Source organism: Gossypium hirsutum, chromosome A10 (genome assembly GCF_007990345.1).
Source record: "Gossypium hirsutum isolate 1008001.06 chromosome A10, Gossypium_hirsutum_v2.1, whole genome shotgun sequence".
NCBI lineage: Eukaryota > Viridiplantae > Streptophyta > Magnoliopsida > Malvales > Malvaceae > Gossypium > Gossypium hirsutum.
The window spans coordinates 98,329,551-98,350,728 of NC_053433.1; the positions used below are offsets into that span (position 1 = coordinate 98,329,551).

Genomic DNA, 21,178 nt, shown 5'->3' on the forward strand with positions numbered 1-21,178 from the left:
GGACAGGTGTTGTTCATATGTGGCAATGGTTGACTTATGATTACTCTTACCAACTTACCAAATAAATTTGAGGAAACCTACCTTATTTATAATGCAAACTAAAAAAGGAAATATATGATATGATATTATTCTAATAAATTAGATACAATTAATATATATATATGATATCAATTAATTATGCAATATATCACATTAATAATTACAATAAAAATATTCGTCTTATTGTAAGATTGTACAAAAAGATTTCTCTTAAGTACTCGGTGTAACTATTATTAGTAAAAATAATTTGAGATAAAATCATTGCGGTCGAATTTGTATTAGGATTCAAATTATATTTTATTTTTTCTACATAAAAATTAGTAAATTAATCATTGTATGTTAAATTAAAGGGCAAATTTATCTTTTTTGTTAAAAATTTTATTCATTTGTACCGTTAAAAATTGACATAATTAATGAAATAACAAGAAAGTGACACGTGATATGCCTCGTGTACTTTATGTTGACGCATAATGACCCGTTTTAACTGTAGAACGGGAGAAATTTTTAACAAAATAACTTACTCCTTAATCTAACGTATAGGGACTAATTTGTCTATTTTTATAATAAAGGAGACAAAACCCATAATACTTTTACCAATAAAGAAAACTTTCATCTTGTGAAAATGATGAAAGGCTTCTTACTTTCGAACTACTATAACTTTGTCCTATAAGAATATTCATGCATCTCACAAACAACACACATTTGTTGGAACTTGTTAATAATATTTAGTTCTTGTCTAACACATAGAGACTTGAGTGAAATTAAGTATATATTTAGATATTTTAAAAGAATAATTGGCATGGGTTGTTTTATTCAAATAATTTAAATGCTCAATTAGTTGATTATGCAAATGTTGGATATTTATCAGGTCCGCATAGAGGTCTTTCAAACAAAATATTTATTTATGAATGGGGTACAACCATATAATGATGCTTAACAAAACAAATATTAAATCATGCAAAAGAATTGTAATGCATGGAGGTTGAGAGTATGTTTGGCTAAGGTTAGATATGTAATTTAACTCTACAAGAAAAGATGGCAGTTTTCTTATACAAAAATAATGTAATATGTATAGCTTACTTGAAGAGTGATTACATTGAGAAGAATGAAACATATTCCATCAAATTTATTCTTTACTCTCGTGATCTTGAGAAGAAAAATGATATAGAAATTCAATAAATTTATTCTAATGATAATTTGACAAATCTTTTAACCAAAGCATTGTTACGTGCAACATTTGAATGACTAATATACATAACTCAAATATGTGATGTGATATCGACGCTAAAGGAGTTTAAATCACAATATACTATTTTCCTTTAATCAAAGTTTTACCCCTTTTTTTTAAAGTTCTAAAAAAATTTATTTATAATAAGAGATTATATACTATTTTCCTTTCAATCAATTTTTATCCCACAAAATTTTTACTAATAAAGGCATCGTATTGAGAACCTAGTAAATATTTAATGTTGTTTTAACTCCTAGAACCCTAAAGAATAATGTAAATGCCCTTCCAACTCTTAAATCTCTAGTGAAATTTACAGCGACTAATGGAAATGAATAAAATATCAAATGTCGCTGTAAATTTAAGTCCTTCCAACTTTTTAATATTAAAAGTTAAAAATTTTTAAAAAAATTTAAAGAATATATTAAAAAGTTAAATGTTAAATTAAAATAATAATTTTAAGGACTTAAAAATGTAAATCACCTATTCAAAATTATTACCCTAGAGTATTTTAGTTTTTCTCTTATTTTACTTTGAAAGAGTTTTCAAATATATTTAGTTTCAAATTAAATTAATTATATTGTCATAAGATTTTCATTTGACATATTTAATTTTTTTAATTTAATTCGAACAATTTCACTTAATTCAAATTGAAAAATATTCAAATAGAGTTAGGATAATAAAATAAAATCCGTCAACTCGACTAACTCAAATTCTTTTTTTACTCATTTTTATCAAATGATCACCACTATTCGAGAGTATAATACATACTTTAGTCCACTTATGAATTTTCAAAACTAAAAACAATTAATAAAATACCTTAAAAAACAATTAATAAAATAATTTCTTTTAAATAAATTAGTTTTAAGTCGACCCAATAATGACGATACAAGACAATTCTGTAAAATAAATCATTGGTTAGGTAACATATAAATCAACCCTTTTAAAAATCATATCATGTAAAAATAAAAAATTTAAAATAAAAAACCATGCCATGTGTCTAGCAAAGGAGGTTAGGGGATTTTCTTGAATATATACTTAGAATGGATTTGGATGGGTGATTGAGTGTGCTGTAATGTGATGTGTTTAGCTTACTTTTTGTCAAGCGCTATAGTATCGCTACAGTATCTAATCTCACCGTCACCATTATTTTTACACTAACAGCAGATAAACACACCGCCCATCCAAATCCACCCTTAATATAATATAGATTTTAAATAGATAAATATTACTCCATTTTATTTAGAAAAATTTAAAATTTAATTCGAAAGAAGTTGTGAATTCAATTGATTTTTATAATAGATTCGTATTGCAAACTTTGAGTAAAAATTATTTAATTTAAAATCGTGGAAATTTTTTATTAAATAAATCAGCCAAATCAAATCAAATAAATTCAATAAATTTGGTGTTTATCTTAAATAATTTCAAATCCAATCTTTTAACTTTAGTTTTTATAGTTTGAGATTATTTTATTGTTAAAGTTTTAATTTTAAATCTAATCACTTATTAGTTTGATATGACATTTGAGTAATTTAAAATCAACACTTCGATTTAGCTTAAACGCCTTGGTTACTAACACTCTCGAATCTGTGCTTCCCGTCTAGACCTTAGTCTCAGCAAGGGACTAATTGAAACCGCTCACTTCTTTCTAAAAGATTCATACCTCCTTCTCTCAATGATAGTTCACTCACTTAGCGGATGCTTTTGAAAGACACTCGCTTTTTAGATATGAACACTCTTTAAGTGTAAACATCCTTTAAAGACCATTAGGCCCCATTTGAACCTAACAACCTCAGTTGTCATAATGGAACACATTGTGCACGTATTCTCTAATGACAAACCCTCTATATTAGCTTGTCATATCATATTAGTAGACAAGAAGATCTCTCCTACAAATAATCTCTCTAGGTGAATTGACCTCCTTAATATCACTATTACCTTCTTCTCATATTCTATCTTGTTGTACATCGTATCAACAAATAGAATCATGAAAAACAAGGTTTGATAATAAGCAAATTCAACATGGGGTGAAATAAAGTTTCATATGAATAGTCTTAGTTTAGTTGATATTTTTATTGATGTAATAATCGAAAAGATGTGAATTTGAATGTGTCTAAAATAACTTTGAGAAAAGATTAAGGTTTACACATTGAAGTTGATGAAGTGTAAAATTTTGTCTATGGCATTTGAAATTGTTAGTAATAGAGGGGCAGTTAATTCGCAGATTATACTTATGTCCTGCTTGGGCTTCAATATCTTAATTATAAATTATTTAAATAAATGAAAATATTTCGGTCAAGTATATTGGACACGTGTTATTTTCTGTAATTTATTTATTTTTATTTTAGGAAGAAAGCCCGTATCCTTCCTTATCCATCGGAAATAAACTGGGCCAACCCATTTGATTATTTCAAACACCCAAAACCCTAACAAACTTTTTGACCTTCCATATAAAAAGCCGCCTCCACCTTTCCCCTCAAAACTTCTCGATTTTTCCATTTCACAGAAGCCAGAAAACAGAAATGGTGTCTTTGAAGCTGCAGAAGCGGCTAGCCGCTAGCGTCCTGAAGTGCGGTCGCGGCAAGGTCTGGCTCGATCCTAATGAAATCAACGAAATCTCCATGGCCAACTCCAGTATGTTTACTTTCGCCCTATTTAATTCGTTTTCCACTAATAGAATCCTAATCTCTTAGTCACAATGGTGTACTAGTTTGTAGATCCTTGCAGTTATTGTTCTTCATAGATCGGTTAGGGTTTGCTAGATTCCTCAGAAAGCTTATAGAAAGAAATGATTGATTTTAGATCTAATTCTACTTATTATTAGTTACGAGCTTTGTATTACTTTCTTCGGCTATTTATTTACGTCGAATTTCGGAGTTTAGACCATTTCTGTTCCAATTAGTCTTAAATTGAATTGGTTGCAATTTTGGCGTTTCACCGTGTTCTCTGTCTTGCTGGCAAGCAGCTTCATGATTGTATATTCCATGTAAATCAAGCTGTTAGCTGTTTTTTCTTCCTGAGTTTCTATTACTTTGTTTATGTGATTTGGTCACTGTTTGCAGGGCAGAACGTTAGGAAACTTGTGAAGGATGGGTTCATCATCAGGAAGCCTACTAAGATTCACTCCCGCTCTCGCGCACGTAGGATGAAGGAGGCCAAGAGAAAGGGAAGACACTCTGGATATGGTATGATTAATATGCTATTTAGTAGCCTGTATTTTGCGTGTTGGATTGGTGATTGGTTTTCCTTGTTCCTTGAATTTTACTGTAAGCAAGGCATAATTCTAAAGGCTTTCAGGTAAGAGGAAGGGTACCAGGGAGGCAAGGTTGCCAACAAAGATTCTTTGGATGAGGAGAATGCGGGTACTGAGGCGATTGCTTCGTAAGTACAGGGAATCCAAGAAGATTGACAAGCACATTTACCATGACATGTATATGAAGGTCAAGGGTAATGTGTTTAAGAACAAGCGTGTCTTGATGGAGAGTATCCACAAGTCTAAGGCTGAGAAGGCGAGAGAGAAGACCATTGCTGATCAGTTTGAGGCCAAGCGTGCTAAGAACAAGGCCAGCAGGGAGAGAAAGTTGGCCAGAAGAGAGGAACGCCTTGCACAGGTGACTTAAACATTCCTCTTGATTCATACATTGATTTTGTAATGGGAAAAATAACCTTATGGCCTGAATGTTTGAAGTTTGATGTCGTGTTCATTGTGTTGTTTCTTTCCTGTTTTCCGGCATGGAAATGATCTTGCACCAATTATTCATGAAAAAATTAGCAAAAACCATCCATATTTGAACTTGGCAGCTTTGACAGACCAAGCTATATATTGATGTCTCTTACTGCTGCCGATGTTGATGTCACTTATTGCATAACCAAAAACACTGCATGATTTTCGTACCATATCTAGAAGATTGACTAGGCTTTTTTAAATACTGGTCTGTCCAGTTCAACTAGTTTAAGTGTGTACCAATCCGTCTGGTGTTTCAATCACATAAGTTGAACCTGGAAATCAAAGAACGGGCCAGAATCAACTTAGCATGATGATATCTGCTTCTTCTACTTTGTTATTTGTGATTTAATATTGGTTTCTTGATGATACAGGGACCTGGTGTGAAGGCAACACCCACAGCGGCACCCCAACAAGCCGAGTAAGATGCATGATGATTTTCTTGCTCTATCTTATGTTATTTGGACCTTTTACTTTCCTTGAAAGTGTACCTTTCAAACACTTATCCACAACAACATAACATGCAGTTATGATCTTTTAAATATATAAAAAAACCGTAAGAATATTCATAGATTTTATCTGTGTAAACAAGGTCTAAATATGGATTTTTTTGACATTTGCAGGGGAGTTAAGAAGACGAAGAAGTGAATAAATAAGGAAGATGGCTCGACTTAATATGTTAATGGCTTTTGTTTTCTTTATAGGAGTTTGTTTGCAAAACGCTGGTTCCATTTATGTTGACTCACATAACTATAAATTAGGGAATTTTGGAAACCCGGGTGCTGTTTTATTTAATCAGGATGCTTATGATATTGAGTGTATTATTATTATTCAATGACGATGCATGCGGTATGAATTAGAAAATATAGCTCGTAAAATTTGCTTGTAAAATGTCGTATATACGCGGTTTAAGGGTGAGTTTAGATGAGTTGTGTGTTTATCTGTGGTTAGTGTAAAAACAGTAATGGCTGTGAGATTAGATATTGTAATGATACTGTAGCGTGAGACAAAAAGTAAACTAAACGTATTGTATTGCACCTGCCGCCCTAAATGAAGCTTAAGTCTTGGTGGCCTTATTTACATAAGGTTGAATTCATCAAATTCACATTATTATCAAATCAAGAATGTATAATGTTGTGGTGGTTAGCATGAATTTGTAAAAATAAAATTTGAATATTTTATAAAAATAATCAATTGAACTGAATTGATTTTGGTCATTGGTTTTTTCTTATTATATATATTTAATTTTATTGAGAGTTTTACTATTTTAATTTTTATTTGCTTCACGGTATATCACATTATCATTTCCTCCGGTTTATTGGATGTATATTTAATTTTGATTAATTAAAATCTAATTAATTGATAATGAAATTTTCAAACATCTTTTAATTGATATTTGATTGAAATAAAATTAATTTCGTGATAGATTAATTGCACTAATTCTTAACTTGGCTTGAATCTTTTGTGGCTTTACACAATTACGACTTTTATCTTTCAGGCAATACTTCTGAACTGTAACGCTGTAAACGCAGTCTCCAAGTTTGACGCTTGTTATTGGGAGTATACTAATCTAATAGAAAAGTCCAACTCTTCCTAAATTTTTGTCTGATAAAAATGTACTTTGTCAAGGTGGAAATTGCTGGCAATTTGTTGCTTTGCGCGGGGTAAAGTATACAATCCCTTGTCAGCGTTCTATGTTTGAAATATCTGTAGCCTCGCCATTTTTTACCGGGTGGATCACTCGAGTGTTTCGGCCGACGTCAAAGCTAACTGGGATACAAGTAACCGCTGCCGGTCAGAACCTGCTAGATCACTCTGCACCAACATTCGTGGACCACCTTCCCTACTAGAGTCCCCGGGCAGCGGTCATTGGTGTGTCGCAAATCTTCGTTTCTCACCGACCACATTAATAGCCTCATTGGAAGTTTTACCACCTGAAGTGATGTATTCTGAAAATCACAAGGCGTTGGGTTATGCGACTAATCATGACTAAACATATTTCTCATTAATTAAAAAATTTCGAAATTTTCACTCTTACACCAAAACCAATAATTTGATGCGAATAAAATATATGACACAACTATTCTCCTAATGTACTATAAATGCGCATAAGGTGTGCAGCTGGTCCTCATCTCATTTGGATAATGCAAACCATACCTTTACTTTGCGGAAGGTCATTTTATAATCTTCCCCTTTGATTAGGGTATAATTGTTGTACATAACTTGTCAAGAGAGGTTCCACTCACCATGGTTAAGGTCACTTTACCTACTATAATATATTGTCAACCATGGCCTTTGCTAACATGTAACATACTCGATATGTGGAGCCTCTTCAATCTATCTCGTCTATAAAGGTGTCAAGCCTCCTTTATGCATAAATAACACGTAAGACTTTATTAAATTCACTCAAGTATAAACACAACTTAATTACCATATAATCAATTAAATTGCTATCTCTATTTTAATCTTAAGAAACAAACAACGATAAGATCTACATAAATATGCATTGAAACTTGAATATCATAGATGACCAACCTATCTATAAATACCCCTCCATTGTTAAAGGATAACTCCTCATGCCAAAAATTTGCCACCCATTATAGTGGCTTTTTACACGAACATCCTCTCATTAATATGTGAATCACCATTCATTTCCTTTTCTTACATCTTTGCTTAAAAAAAAAATCAAAAAGCTTAACCCATCGCTTAATATCAATCAACATTTCATTTCAATGGAAGTGTTTTATGCTTACTTTCCATCAATTTTGTACTATTAAGAAAAAAATCTAATTAAATTGTAAGAATAAACTTTTTTATTAAGAGATTGTTACATTCTTTTTCTTAAAAATATTTATATTACAGAGTGAATATTCGTTAAAATAAGAAATTTGATATATTTTAATATTTATTAAGAATAAAATTTTATTTCGCTTATATTTTTTATATTTATAGATATAAAGTCTAGAAAAATACAGTAAATATATATGATCTTTTATTTTTTATTTTATAACAAAAATACAAATCATTCTGTGTTTTCTCATTTAATATATTTTATTTTGTTAATTTTTGAATTAAAAAAATGAACATAATATCAAATATTGACCGGAAATATTAAGCCAGTGTAGAAATAAGTCGTCTTGCTTCCATCTCCTTGTCTAAAAGTTCCACTTTGGCCCTCTCACCCAACCAAAAGAAATAATAAAAAAATTGCTTCCATTAAATAAAAATCAAAGGAAAAATTGAATTCAAAGAAACCAGTTCAAATCCTATTCTCTCGCTTTCTTCTCAAGTCTTTTATTCCACTTCCATCTTTAATTCATTTGATCCAACGAAAAGGAATTCGATCTTTAATTTACCCATCAATTTCATGGAGTCGGAGCAGTCGATGCTTGTAGGTGGAGCCCGGTACTACCAGATGCAATCGGAGCCGTTATCATCCACGATGTCATCGTCCGCTGAGTCAACTCGGATTTTCGACGAGTTACCAAAAGCTACCATCGTCTCTGTCTCCAGACCCGATGCCGGGGATATCAGCCCCATGCTCTTATCATACACCATCGAATTCCGATACAAACAAGCAAGTTCTTTTTTCAATCAAAATTTTCAACAATTACTTTCAATAGTTTAAATTCCAATTACATGTTTTGCCCTTACCTTCTTTTCTTTCCTGTTCATACTAATTTCTTCATTTTGATTCTTCAGTTTAAGTGGCGGTTAATGAAGAAAGCTTCGCAAGTTTTTTACTTGCATTTTGCCTTGAAGAGACGGTTGTTTATTGAAGAAATTCACGAGAAGCAAGAGCAGGTGTGTACATTAGGAAACGACTACGTTTGTTTGTGTTTTGCTAATTAATAGCTCTTTGCTTCGGAGAAAAAAACTTTAGGATTTGAATGTGGTTTTCACGCTGAATATTATTATATTAAAGGTTAAAGAGTGGCTTCAAAATCTAGGAATAGGAGAACATGCGCCGGTTGTGCAAGATGATGATGAACCGGATGATGATGCTCTTCTTTTACAGCAAGATGAAAGTGTTAAAAACAGGTGTTTGTTATCACAAATTTTCCTAGAAAATAAAAGAAAAATTAACTCCCAGCACTTATGAGTGCCTTCTTTTCTATATTTATAATCAGGGATGTTCCATCAAGTGCTGCTCTTCCAGTTATTAGACCAGCCTTGGGAAAGCAGTCTTCAATGTCCGACAGAGCAAAGGTTGCTATGCAAGAATATTTGAATCATTTTCTTGGAAATATGGATATTGTTAACTCTAGAGAGGTATGCATTTCCAAACATGCTTATACCCTGATGCATTTGTGGCAACTATTCTTTCATTTTACATTTATCTTTATTCTTCATGGGCATTAGACCTTCCCTTAATGGACTCTACTCTGCCTAGAAAATATACCATGTAATGACCTCGTGTGTTTGTGTTGACAAAATGGATAACCAAATTAAACTTAGCTTTCCTTTTTTCGTGCAACAATCATGAAGTAGATGAAGCCTCCTAATTGCTGTTTCAGTAAACTGTCAGTTGACAAAATCGACTATGTAGCTATAGCCAGAGTTCTTAGTTCATCTGTCGCTGATCTACACTTAGAATTTGGAATGTGGTTGCTAACTACCATTTGTTGAAAGTTTTGAGTTTCGTTGCTTTATTTCAGTGTTATTAAGGGCAAGGTGCAGTCTAGGCATTAGAACGATTATATTGCTTTTGGCATAAGGCACAAAAAAATTAGCTTGCCTGAGTAAAGTAAGATGCAATATGTGTGTGTACGCTTATGTATAAAAGTAAGCTTAAGATTGTAATTCTGACATACTTTAAAGAGCCGAACATGTAAAATTTCTTTTTCTTTCATTGGTCAATATGCATGATTTCCTATGGTCTCTTGCATGTTCTTGAATATTCAAACATTGAAAAGTAAGGAGTTTGTTATTTCCCCTTTTTATACTCTTACAGGTACAGCTAATGAAAAATTTTAAAATTAAAGATATTAAAGAGAACTTCAACCAGAGAAGCCTCTTATCTTTTCCCCTGTTGTCTTACCAAAAATAAAGCATGCCTAGGTGTGTCAGCTGTGTGCCTGATCAAATGTGTCTCGCCTGAAATAAAGGACTTTTTTGTGCTAAGGCACAACATTTTGGCACCCACTTTATGCCCCTCTTTATTGTTTGTGTCAGTATCTCTCTCAATTTTCTTGTAGGTTTGCAAGTTTTTGGAGGTTTCAAAGTTGTCATTTTCTCCAGAGTATGGTCCTAAGCTGAAGGAAGACTATGTAATGGCAAAGCATCTACCAAAACTTGCCAAGGATGATGACTCTGATAAATGCTGTGCATGCCACTGGTTCAATTGCTGTAATGACAACTGGCAAAAGGTAATACGATCTCATTTTTTGAAATCTTGGTTTATATTCAACTTAAAATGCACTTGTTTCAAAACATGCATTACACGTGCATGAGGTGCAGCAAGCGCTAATTGCCTTTCCTCTGTCTAAATATTCCTTTGATAGGAGGTAAACTGGCATGTCAGTGTGAAAGTTTTGTGCTTAAGCTAGATATATCACTCAGTCTGCTGTGCTTTCTGCTTAGTGATGTAGAATATGTATGGGAATCTCCTAATGTTTCTTAATGGGTGTGATGCATTAAATTCAAATAAGATAATATGATTTGAGAAGAGGGTTTTGAGGATGGGTTAATTGTTCTCATATATTGATTCTTATGCTTGAGAGCATTGGCACTGTTGTATATTACCTTGCTAAGATGTTCAGATTTGTGCCTTAATCCTGCCATATAACAACCGTCAGGTTGGACCATAAAGTCACACTCCTTTGCTATCATTTTGGCATTTTCAAAATTTAGCTTATTCAATTTTCCATCTTTTTTCCGTTCTTATGTCTAATAATTATTTTACAGGTGTGGGCTGTACTGAAACCTGGATTCTTGGCCTTGCTAGCAGATCCGCTCGATACTAAACCTTTAGATATAATTGTTTTCGATGTATTACCTGCCTTGGCTGGTAACACTGAGGGCCGGGCATCATTAGCAGCTGAAGTAAAGGAACGCAATCCTTTACGCCATGCTTTTAAGGTCAGTAGAGTACTTGCTGTTCAGTCGGGGGAAAGTTTTTGCTGCCAATGGGCATATTAATATATTTAACATTTTAGTAGTTATGTGAAAATTTAAGACACTGTTTTCCATAATCAATAACCTTTTATTATTATTAACATTTTCTTGTTGTGAATTGTGGTTTGGATAAAGATCCCTCACAACAACAACAAAAAAAATTCTTTGCTTAGAAAACCTATAGTGCTATTCTGCCATCCTAAGATATACTTAATCCTAAAATTCTAATCATTAACCTTTAGTGACATCAAATTAAGCATCAATCATTTAGAACTGAGATGTTTGTGGGTTTTTTGCATTGAAGATTATCTTGAGGGTGTAAGTTTTTCTCCTCTACAAATTAAAAATGAACTATTTATCCCTATAATGGTGGGATAAGGTGTACTCTGATGAATATATCTAGAGAAGTCACTTTCTAACAGATAATTGGAAACTTCAAAAGGTCACATGTGGTAGCCGGAGCATAAGGTTAAGAACTAAAAGTAGTGGTAAAGCTAAAGATTGGGTTGCTGCAATTAATGATGCTGGGCTTAGGCCCCCTGAGGGCTGGTGTCATCCTCATCGCTTTGGCTCTTTTGCTCCTCGAAGGGGTTTGACAGAAGATGGTAGTCAGGCTCAATGGTTTGTGGATGGTAGGGCAGCTTTTGATGCTATAGCTTCATCAATTGAGGATGCTAAATCAGAGGTCTGTTCTTTTACTCTTGCAGGTTGACATGAGTTGTAGTCAAAATGATTTCTTTAGCATACCAAAACCTCTTGTATGATCCTAAAATTTATGCAGATATTTATTTGTGGCTGGTGGCTTTGCCCAGAATTGTATCTACGTCGTCCTTTTCACGAGCAGGCATCCTCCCGGCTTGATGCTTTACTGGAAGCCAAAGCTAAGCAAGGGGTTCAGGTATCGTAATCTTCCATTTATTTATGTATTTATCAAAAGGTCATTTGTTTCTAAGAAGTCAATCCAAACCTTTTTCTTTTGTAAATTAAAATGGACATATTATCTTGATGTCTGTTTATCTGAATTATGACTCCTATACCAAGTTGCATGTGTGTTAACCATGTGTTACTTCTTTTCTTCCATTAACTTTTGTCTGTCAGTGAGCTCATTCAGTGTTTGATAGTTGAAGACTTTTGATTTCATTTAGAGCCCCTTTAAATTTTACAAACCTGATTTAATTTTACATGTTCAATTTTGTTCTTTTAAAACAAAGTAATATCTTCTTGTACTATATAGATCTATGTACAATCCTAGTATGAAGATGTTGAATGTTTAGCTTATTACTTTTTAATTATTAACTTAATAATATGTCTTTGGCTGCAGATATACATCCTTCTCTACAAAGAACTTGCTCTTGCTTTGAAAATCAATAGCGTCTATAGCAAGAGAAAGCTTCTTAGCATTCATGAGAATGTGAGGGTATTGCGTTATCCTGACCACTTCTCCACCGGTGTCTATCTATGGTATGGATTACTTGGAAAATCGAGTGTGTACATACATTCAAGTCGTGAAAACATTAATATATCGGATTTTTTTTTTAGAATCTGATAAGTGTTTCTTTTACCTACAGGTCCCACCATGAAAAACTAGTGATTGTTGATTACCAAATTTGTTTTATTGGTGGACTTGATTTATGCTTTGGTCGCTATGACACACATGAACACAAGGTGGGAGATAATCCTCCCTCAGTATGGCCTGGAAAAGACTACTACAATCCTAGGTAAGCTTTATTTTGAGCAAAGATTCATTTTGGCCTTCCATGAATATCGAATGTTATTGGTTATTTTATACTTGGTTTATACACCATTCTATTGGTGCTGTTATACCATGGAAGACATCATTACAAGTATATGGTTGGATGTTTTTGGCTGATTTTTCACACTATTGTAACTTAGAAATGGCTACCTGCCTCTATTTAAAGTATCTACCACTAGCAAGGTTTTTGGTTTTTGCCGCAATAGATGTTCCCCAACAGTTTGCTGAATTTTATTGGTTCAAATGGGGTTACTTTTAAAGATTGTTCAAGTAAACCTCCAATAGTTTGTAACCACCTATTTTATCCCCTATCCCCTTTTTCCTAATAATATTGTAACCACCTATTTTATCCCCTATCCCCTTTTTCCCAATAATATTCTTCGAAAGAAAAGGTTAAATATTCACAGTAATGAGTAATTATGAGCTGATGTGTAGCTGTTTCAGTCTAACTGATTTTCAATCCCATTTTCATCAGGGAATCTGAACCAAATTCATGGGAAGATACAGTGAAAGACGAGTTGGATCGAGGAAAATATCCTCGAATGGCTTGGCATGACGTACATTGTGCACTTTGGGGACCATCATGTCGAGATGTAGCACGACATTTTGTTCAACGGTGGAACTATGCCAAGGTTATATTTATGTAGAATTGTTGTAGTGAACAATAGAAATTGCAATACTTTGTTAGTTAACAAGGGTAAGCTGAATTTATTTATTTATATGTATATATAGAGAAATAAAGCTCCATATGAGGAAGCAATTCCACTACTTATGCCTCAGCAACATATGGTGATTCCACATTATATGGGACGAAGCAAGGAGATTGAGTTTGAGAGTAAGAATGCTGAGGAAAATAAGAAAGGCATCAAAAGACAGGATTCCTTTTCTTCTAGATCATCTTTACAAGACATTCCTCTACTTTTGTCTCAAGAGGCCAAGGAGTTGGATAGCTGTACTTTGTCTCCAAAATCAAATGGGTTGGACACTACTGCCAGTAAAAGTGTTTCTTTTGCTTTCAGAAAGTCCAAAATAGAACCAGCAGTTGCAGACACACCTATGAAAGACTTTGTTGATGACCTTGGCTCCTTGGATCTTTATAATGAAAAATCTTCAGATGTAAAAAGGCAGCCTGAAGCTGAACTTTCAGACTCAGATTGGTGGGAAATGCAAGAACGGGCTGCTCAAGGTGGTTTTGTGGATGAAGCTGGACAGGTTGGACCGCGAACTTCATGTCGATGTCAGGTTGGTTGTATTCTCATCAAGACTTTTAAAAAGTTTTGCATCTGCCTCATAGTATTTGTTTGCTTTTCTATATTTTGGATATCTCAATTTCATTGTCTTATTTCCCAACTAGTCCTATGCACTATTTGGGTGAAAAATTAAAAATAATATAAAAATTTACTCAACTAATTATTATTATTTAAAAAAAATCATGATTATTGATAAATATATATATAAATAGTTATTGATATAAAAAAATTGAATGAAAAAATAGGGTGGTTTTTTATTTCCTTTTAAAATTAAGTTACTTATTTAACCTTATCATTGTATTATTTTACTAATAAAACTTTGTTTTATTTGGCTTTTCCCTAACTGAGTTGCTGGTTTAATCGTGATACCAGTCTCAGAGTATTTAAATTAGTATAGATAGATGCACATAGTATTTCATTGAATTTCATGTCATATACTTTAATAAGCAGCATATTCCTCTCACAAGAGAAGAAAAAATATAATGATTTTTTTTATTTGAAGAGACTTTCGGCTTATAAGAAGCATCAATCATTGTTGATATATGATTTTCAGATTATAAGGAGTGTCAGTCAGTGGTCTGCTGGAACCAGCCAAATAGAAGAGAGCATTCACCGTGCTTATTGCTCCCTCATTGACAAAGCAGAACACTTTGTTTATATAGAGGTATATGCTGATATTTTAATTTCTTTACTGCAGTTCACTAAGAATCTACTGATTTGACGGCTTATTTTCCTTATTGTTGTTCCATATTTGCACGACCTTTCCCAGAACCAGTTTTTCATATCAGGCCTCTCAGGAGATGAAATTATTCGGAATCGTGTCTTAGAAGCGTTATACCGGCGTATTATGCGAGCATACAATGACAAGAAGTGTTTTAGGGTTATTATTGTCATACCCCTGCTTCCTGGTTTCCAGGTTTTCAGTTTTGGCCTGATACTCTTTTAATTTGAAGATTATATAATTGAATTATGTTTGAACTCATTTTAAAACTTAACAGGGAGGTCTTGATGATGCTGGTGCAGCATCTGTGAGAGCCATAATGCATTGGCAGTATCGTACCATTTGCAGAGGACAGAATTCAATACTGCATAATCTTTATGATCTTCTTGGACCTAAAGCTTATGATTACATATCTTTCCATGGTCTTAGAGCACACGGTAAACTTTTTGATGGCGGTCCTGTGGCTACCAGTCCGGTATGTTTTTATCTTCAACTGTCATTTGCCAGTTCTGCTTAATTCTTTTTACAGGCATATCATGTCATAGCAACTTAACAATGAAAGTTCAAAATGTATCATAATCATGTTTGCCGATTTATTTGTTGTCTTCCATTTCTTCAGGTATATGTGCATAGTAAAGTTATGATAATTGATGACCGTGCTGCCTTAATTGGATCTGCTAATATTAACGATAGAAGTTTACTCGGCTCAAGAGATTCAGAGGTATCTCAATATTCTGTAATGTTTTTAAAATGTTGTCTGAAAATATTAAGCTAGTTGGGGGTTGAAATGTTAATGGAGATAAATGACAAAATATAGTGTAATGGAGAAAACAGTTCACTTGAAATTTGGTATTAACATATTTAAAGGGGATCAGTAATAGAGTTACGTAAGATCTAAAACATGAAGTTGCGGTATGTCTTTTTATATTTAATAAAAGAGTGATGGTTTATGGGAAATGGAACACTTCTGCATTTATTTGTCCCCAACTGGGATATAACATATCTGTATCACTTCTTCAACAAGATTAATGTCACGACTAATGTTTCAGATTGGCATGCTTATCGAAGACAAAGAATTTGTTGATTCATGGATGGGAGGAAATCCTTGGAAGGCTGGAAAATTTGCTTTGAGCCTTCGCCTTTCATTGTGGTCCGAACATCTTGGTCTTCACCGAGGAGAGGTTTGTGAGCCATCGTTCAATGTTTCATTATTTTACATTCAAGATTATGCTCATTGAATTGGTCTCGGGGATCAGTCATATATATTTTATAGTATCTTGTATCATTCAGCTGATCAACACGTTTGTCCTTTCCTTTTTCATGCTCCTCAGATAAATCAAATAATCGACCCCATTATCGATTCGAGTTACAAAGATATATGGGTTGGGACTGCAAAGGTAAGAACCGGAATTCCATTAATTTTCAATACTTTTTCATTTTATATTCTTAAATGTTCCAATTAAAAGAAATCAAAGAATTTCTGATGTTTATGAAAATCAGCCAGTTAAGTAGGGTTAGCCAGCCTAATGAGACTAGATGGCTCACATTGTTTTAATATGGATTACAAACTCCGAATAACAAACAAGGAATCATTTATGTCACAGATGAATACGACAATCTACCAGGATGTGTTCTCCTGTGTCCCGAGTGATCTCATACATTCCCGGTATGACTACATCTCTTTCTTACGAACCTTAATTCTTTTTGTTTTCGGCTAATCCTAATAACGACATGAGTGACATGTACCATAAAATGCAGGCTTGCTCTCCGACAAAGCATTGCATATTGGAAAGAAAGACTCGGTCACACTACAATCGATTTAGGAATAGCCCCTACAAAATTAGAATCATATCACAACGGAGAGGTTAGAGAAGTAGACCCCATGGAAAGATTAAAATCGGTAAGAGGACACCTTGTTTCGTTCCCCTTGGATTTCATGTGCAAAGAAGATTTACGACCTGTATTTAATGAGAGTGAATATTATGCATCTCCCCAAGTTTTTCATTGAGTGAGGGAGAGGTTATACAAAAAGCCTGAAATTCTTTTTTTCATATTATATAGAAGACAGACAAAAAAGAGAGACTGATTATACATTTGTAAAACCTCCTTAACGAAATATGCATCTCAATCATTCTTTGTGTAAAAAGTCTTAATACCAAACAATACCTAATTGAACCAAAGCTTTCCTCTACATACCTGTTCATGGATTATTGTAAATTTTCAAGTTGAGCCGGATATGAGACTAGTTTGTTATTTACTTTTTTATTTTAATCTCAAAATAGAAACAAATCCTTCCTATTTTTCTTTCACATTAAGATTTGAGGAAATCAAACTAAACCATGTTTTTTTTGTGGATAAAGCTGTTCGGGGTGGGTTCAACTTTGAATATTTACAAGTTTATCCATTTACAAAAGTAAAATTTCAATAATCCATAAAAAAAAAAAATTAAAAAGCCAATAAGTGGTTTCACTTTCTCTAATGATTGATTTATTTTTGAAGGATTAAAATTTCAAATGTTTTACTCCAAAATTGTTAAAATTAGACTTGGGAAAGGGCCTTCACTTTATCCATACTAATAAAGGTTAATGTCAAGTTGAATGCAATTTTTAAAAACCATAAAAAAATTGACCACTCTATCTATCCACCTTCTTATAATTTTTCTTTTGGTTAGCAGTAAATTGGTTATAGGGTTACAATCAAGCGTCTTGCTCTATGCTCCCAACATTTCCACGGCAGCCATGTGTTTGGTGGCTTTGTTGTGGCCAAAAAACATACATTTCTTTAAATGCAAATATTTTTTTCATAGTTAGTGGCTTAATACACATCATTGTTTAGTTGATTTTTTTTTCCTTTAACCAACCTTTCGTATTCAAAGTTCTATATCCCTAACTGCTCCTTTTGATAGTGCCATTCTTATCTCAGCCATTTCCATTAAACAACATATCTTTTCTTTTTAGTTGTAAAATATTTATAGATATTTTAATTTGAGATAAGAAAAAGATATTATTTATTAAACAAAATGGTGGGGTGAAATCGATTTTATTAATAATTATAAATTCGCATTTAGCATTTATTATAAAGATTTATATTTAAGTCTTCAATTAAGATCAATCTTAATTCAATATTTGAATAATCTCTGCTTCTAACCCTCGGAAAAACAGTAACAGTATTCTTTAATCTTTATGCTAAATTGCTTCTGAAATGTCCAAGCTACCCATTTCCTGTGCATTATTCAGCAACCAAAACAATGGCACTTTTGTCCTTTTTGGAGCCTACCCATGGTTGGTATCAAAATTTACATTACGTACGTACCAATAAGAGTTGCAATAGTTTGACACAATAATAAAAATGGAATATAAGCAACTTCACTGCTTGATATCATCCCCAAGGATCATCAGTCAAGTTCCGACAAAGTGACTCGAGATTCTGGCCATCGACATTTGTGTTACGAAGGAACTGTGAGATTTCAATCATATAGCTGACAGATTTATTGATCCAATATAACATATATATATACACTTAGTTTGATCATTTTCTTTTCTTCTAAGTATATAGAAGAAGAGATGATGTTTTTCCCGTCGTTTCTCGATGGATTGGCGAGGACGGTTTCAATGAAGAAAGGGAAGAATACTAGTAGTACGGAGGATGATATCGGACGAGAAGTGGCGGAAACCTTGGCCAAGGATGCCAAAAAGAACGATTTGATGTTGAGTTCCTCTGCTACTTTTAAGTCCAACAAATCAAACAATTTTGCCTCAATCTGTTCCAAGAGAGGACAAAAGGGAATCAACCAAGATTGTACAATAGTCTGGGAGGTATTTTAAAACTCATTCCATGCGATGTTATGATCGTTATTTTACGATTTCAGTTATTTTCACCATTGATATTCAATGTTCATACTTAGTTGTTTTTTGATTCTTGATTTAGGAATTTGGATGCCAAGAGGACATGATTTTCTGTGGTATTTTTGATGGTCATGGTCCATGGGGTCATATTATAGCTAAAAGGGTCAAACAATCAGTACCTCCTTCTTTGCTTTGCAACTGGCAAAAGGCCCTTGCCTTAACCTCACTTGGCCAAGAGCTCAACACTGAACCGAACCGAAGTACTCGTAATCATCAGTTTGATATTTGGAAACAATCTTGCTTGGAAACATATGCTGACATTGATGAAGAGCTTAAACACCACCCTGGGATTGATTCATTCCACAGTGGAACAACAGCTTTGACAATCATTAAACAGGTAGATGTTAAATTTCCGGCTTCATTTACGATTTTCCGAAGGTTCGACTAGAAATTTTTATTGATCTGTTGATGATTAGGGTGAACATCTTGTTATAGCAAATGTTGGTGATTCAAGGGCAGTGTTAGCAACCATATCAGATGATGGCATTTTGATCCCATTTCAGCTCACTATTGATTTCAAGCCTAACATTCCCGGTTAGAACTCTATGCATATTTCTCCCTATATGTAAATTATGGGTAGTTTATTGATTAATAATGATGAATGTAACAGAGGAAGCTGAAAGAATAAGACAGTCACAAGGAGGAGTGAGCTGTTTAAGAGATGAACCAGGGGTTTACAGGGTGTGGATGCCAAAAAGGGACGCCCCAGGGCTAGCTGTTTCAAGAGCCATTGGTGACCACTGTGTGAAAGAGTTTGGGCTAATTTCAGTGCCTGATGTGACACAAAGGAATATCACAAACAAAGACCAGTTTGTCATTTTAGCAACAGATGGGGTAAAATAAATCCCTTTTGGTTTATGCCTTTGTTGCTGTGATTAGATTAATTTAATGTTGTGGTGGTGATTATTAGGTGTGGGATGTTATATCCAATGAAGAAGCAGTGGAGATTGTTTGTTCCACAGATGATAGGGAGAAGTCAGCGAAAAGGTTGGTCCAATGTGCGATGAGAGCATGGAGATCTAAGAAAAGAGGGATAGCAATGGATGATATTTCAGCCATTTGCCTCTTCTTTCACCCCAAGCTGTTTCAAGAGGTCAACCCCTTCAAGGCCTCCAAATAGAAGCTTGCTTAACTGCTAGGTTTTGCTTTGCTTCTTGATATTGGCCATCTGTTTTTGGTGATTCAATAGACCCATTTCAGTACTGCTGAATATGTGATAGAATGGAATTCTGTAAAACCCTTCAGATACTTCAACACATAAAATGCCATAGAAAAAAATGAAAAAACTGAAGCATACTACAGCTAAACAGAATAAAGAATCCCTAAAAGTTCCATTTTCTTTCCAAGCAAACCATTACAGATTTGACAGTAGAGAGAGACATCAATTGATTGATTCGCGAGTTGAACCAGATTACATAAAACCAATTTGACCAACGATTTAAAATTTGATATACAAGCAGCTTATTGGTATTTGACGGCTAAGATTCCGAATGGTATTTGCCCAAGATAACTTCAAAAGAGAACGAAGTTTCTATGGAGAAAACTTTAAAGGAGTTGCTGAGAGCCTAGCCACAAGGGCTTGGCTTCCAAAAATTGACGGGTAAATTCCACCTAAGTAGGGTGGAATCCACTCGCCTTAAATAAGAGTGTTCGATGTACTAGGTGTTGGCACGACCCGCCGTCTCTATACGATCATTGACGAGTCATCCTCCACCCTGACAGGACGGGTTAGATGATTGAGGAGGAGCTCGTCCTTATTTATAAACCTAACTTTACTCCTTATGCTCAAGAGTTGATCGATGTGGGATATAAACCTCTCATGTGACTAAATCAGCTCCCCACATGCGAGGGAAAAAAGGGAAAAGCTTACCGAGGAAATTTGTACCCAAAGCCAACATCTCGCGAGTGTGAATAGGAATGATAAAATAAAAAAGGGTTAAATTCTGAGTATAGTCCCTGTACTTACTGATTTATATGGTTTAGTCCCTCTACTTTTATTTGCTCAAAATTGGTCTCTTTACTTTTCGATTTGCTCATTTTCATTCCTTCTATTAACCTTTTTCCTATTAAAAAATTAGGTACAATAAAAAATTTAGCTCTTTAACTTTTAATTTTTTTGTCAATTTAACCCCAACATTTTTTTCTTATTAAAAATTATATTTAAAAAATGTAGACTAATTAAAATTTTTTATAAAATATTCTAAATGTGTCAAAACACTTAAATTTAATATTAATCACCACTATATTATAAATTATTATTTAATTAATTATGAGTTTATTTTTACGCAATTAGAAAACTAATAATAAACTTAGAAAAAAATCCCTCTCTTTCAGCTCTTCCCACTTTCTTCTTTCATTTTCCTTAAACTCTCACAGCTTCCCCTAATAATTGAAACTAACAAACAAAACCTTCTAAAAAATCAAAACCCAAATAAAAGAAAAGA

General features: G+C 33.5%; 3 protein-coding genes across 6 annotated transcripts; all 3 read left to right on the forward strand.

Annotated features, from left to right (window-relative positions):
• Positions 1 to 3,637: 3,637 nt before the first annotated feature.
• LOC121208500 (60S ribosomal protein L19-2) lies at positions 3,638 to 5,823 on the forward strand. The gene is made up of 5 exons (XM_041079316.1): positions 3,638 to 3,898; positions 4,327 to 4,449; positions 4,562 to 4,875; positions 5,363 to 5,409; positions 5,612 to 5,823. Exons 1-5 carry the CDS (start codon positions 3,787 to 3,789, stop codon positions 5,634 to 5,636), a joined length of 621 nt encoding a protein of 206 aa, XP_040935250.1. The 5' UTR covers positions 3,638 to 3,786; the 3' UTR covers positions 5,637 to 5,823.
• Positions 5,824 to 8,092: 2,269 nt separating this feature from the next.
• On the forward strand, positions 8,093 to 17,020 carry LOC107896648 (phospholipase D zeta 1). 3 transcript variants are annotated; one of them, XM_016821867.2, is made up of 20 exons: positions 8,093 to 8,565; positions 8,691 to 8,792; positions 8,914 to 9,029; positions 9,119 to 9,260; positions 10,187 to 10,357; positions 10,896 to 11,069; positions 11,548 to 11,790; positions 11,887 to 12,003; positions 12,427 to 12,566; positions 12,674 to 12,823; positions 13,334 to 13,490; positions 13,591 to 14,100; positions 14,662 to 14,772; positions 14,878 to 15,024; positions 15,107 to 15,304; positions 15,449 to 15,550; positions 15,879 to 16,010; positions 16,161 to 16,226; positions 16,434 to 16,495; positions 16,588 to 17,020. In XM_016821867.2, the coding sequence occupies exons 1-20, from the start codon at positions 8,356 to 8,358 to the stop codon at positions 16,835 to 16,837; spliced, it is 3,300 nt and encodes a 1,099-aa protein (XP_016677356.1). In that variant the 5' UTR covers positions 8,093 to 8,355; the 3' UTR covers positions 16,838 to 17,020. The 3 variants fall into 3 exon arrangements, with proteins under 3 accessions (XP_016677356.1, XP_016677357.1, XP_040935251.1); XM_016821868.2 differs by lacking the exon at positions 8,093 to 8,565 and having other exon boundaries at positions 8,688 to 8,792; positions 8,939 to 9,029; XM_041079317.1 differs by lacking the exon at positions 8,093 to 8,565 and having other exon boundaries at positions 8,688 to 8,792; positions 8,939 to 9,029; positions 10,230 to 10,357.
• A 1,137-nt stretch (positions 17,021 to 18,157) lies between these two features.
• On the forward strand, positions 18,158 to 20,707 carry LOC107896647 (probable protein phosphatase 2C 41). Of its 2 annotated transcripts, none has more exons than XM_016821865.2 (6): positions 18,158 to 18,287; positions 18,385 to 18,644; positions 18,757 to 19,071; positions 19,151 to 19,268; positions 19,345 to 19,568; positions 19,645 to 20,707. In XM_016821865.2, exons 2-6 carry the CDS (start codon positions 18,393 to 18,395, stop codon positions 19,852 to 19,854), a joined length of 1,119 nt encoding a protein of 372 aa, XP_016677354.1. In that variant the 5' UTR covers positions 18,158 to 18,287; positions 18,385 to 18,392; the 3' UTR covers positions 19,855 to 20,707. The 2 variants fall into 2 exon arrangements, with proteins under 2 accessions (XP_016677354.1, XP_016677355.1); XM_016821866.2 differs by having other exon boundaries at positions 18,174 to 18,287; positions 18,378 to 18,644.
• Positions 20,708 to 21,178: the final 471 nt, after the last annotated feature.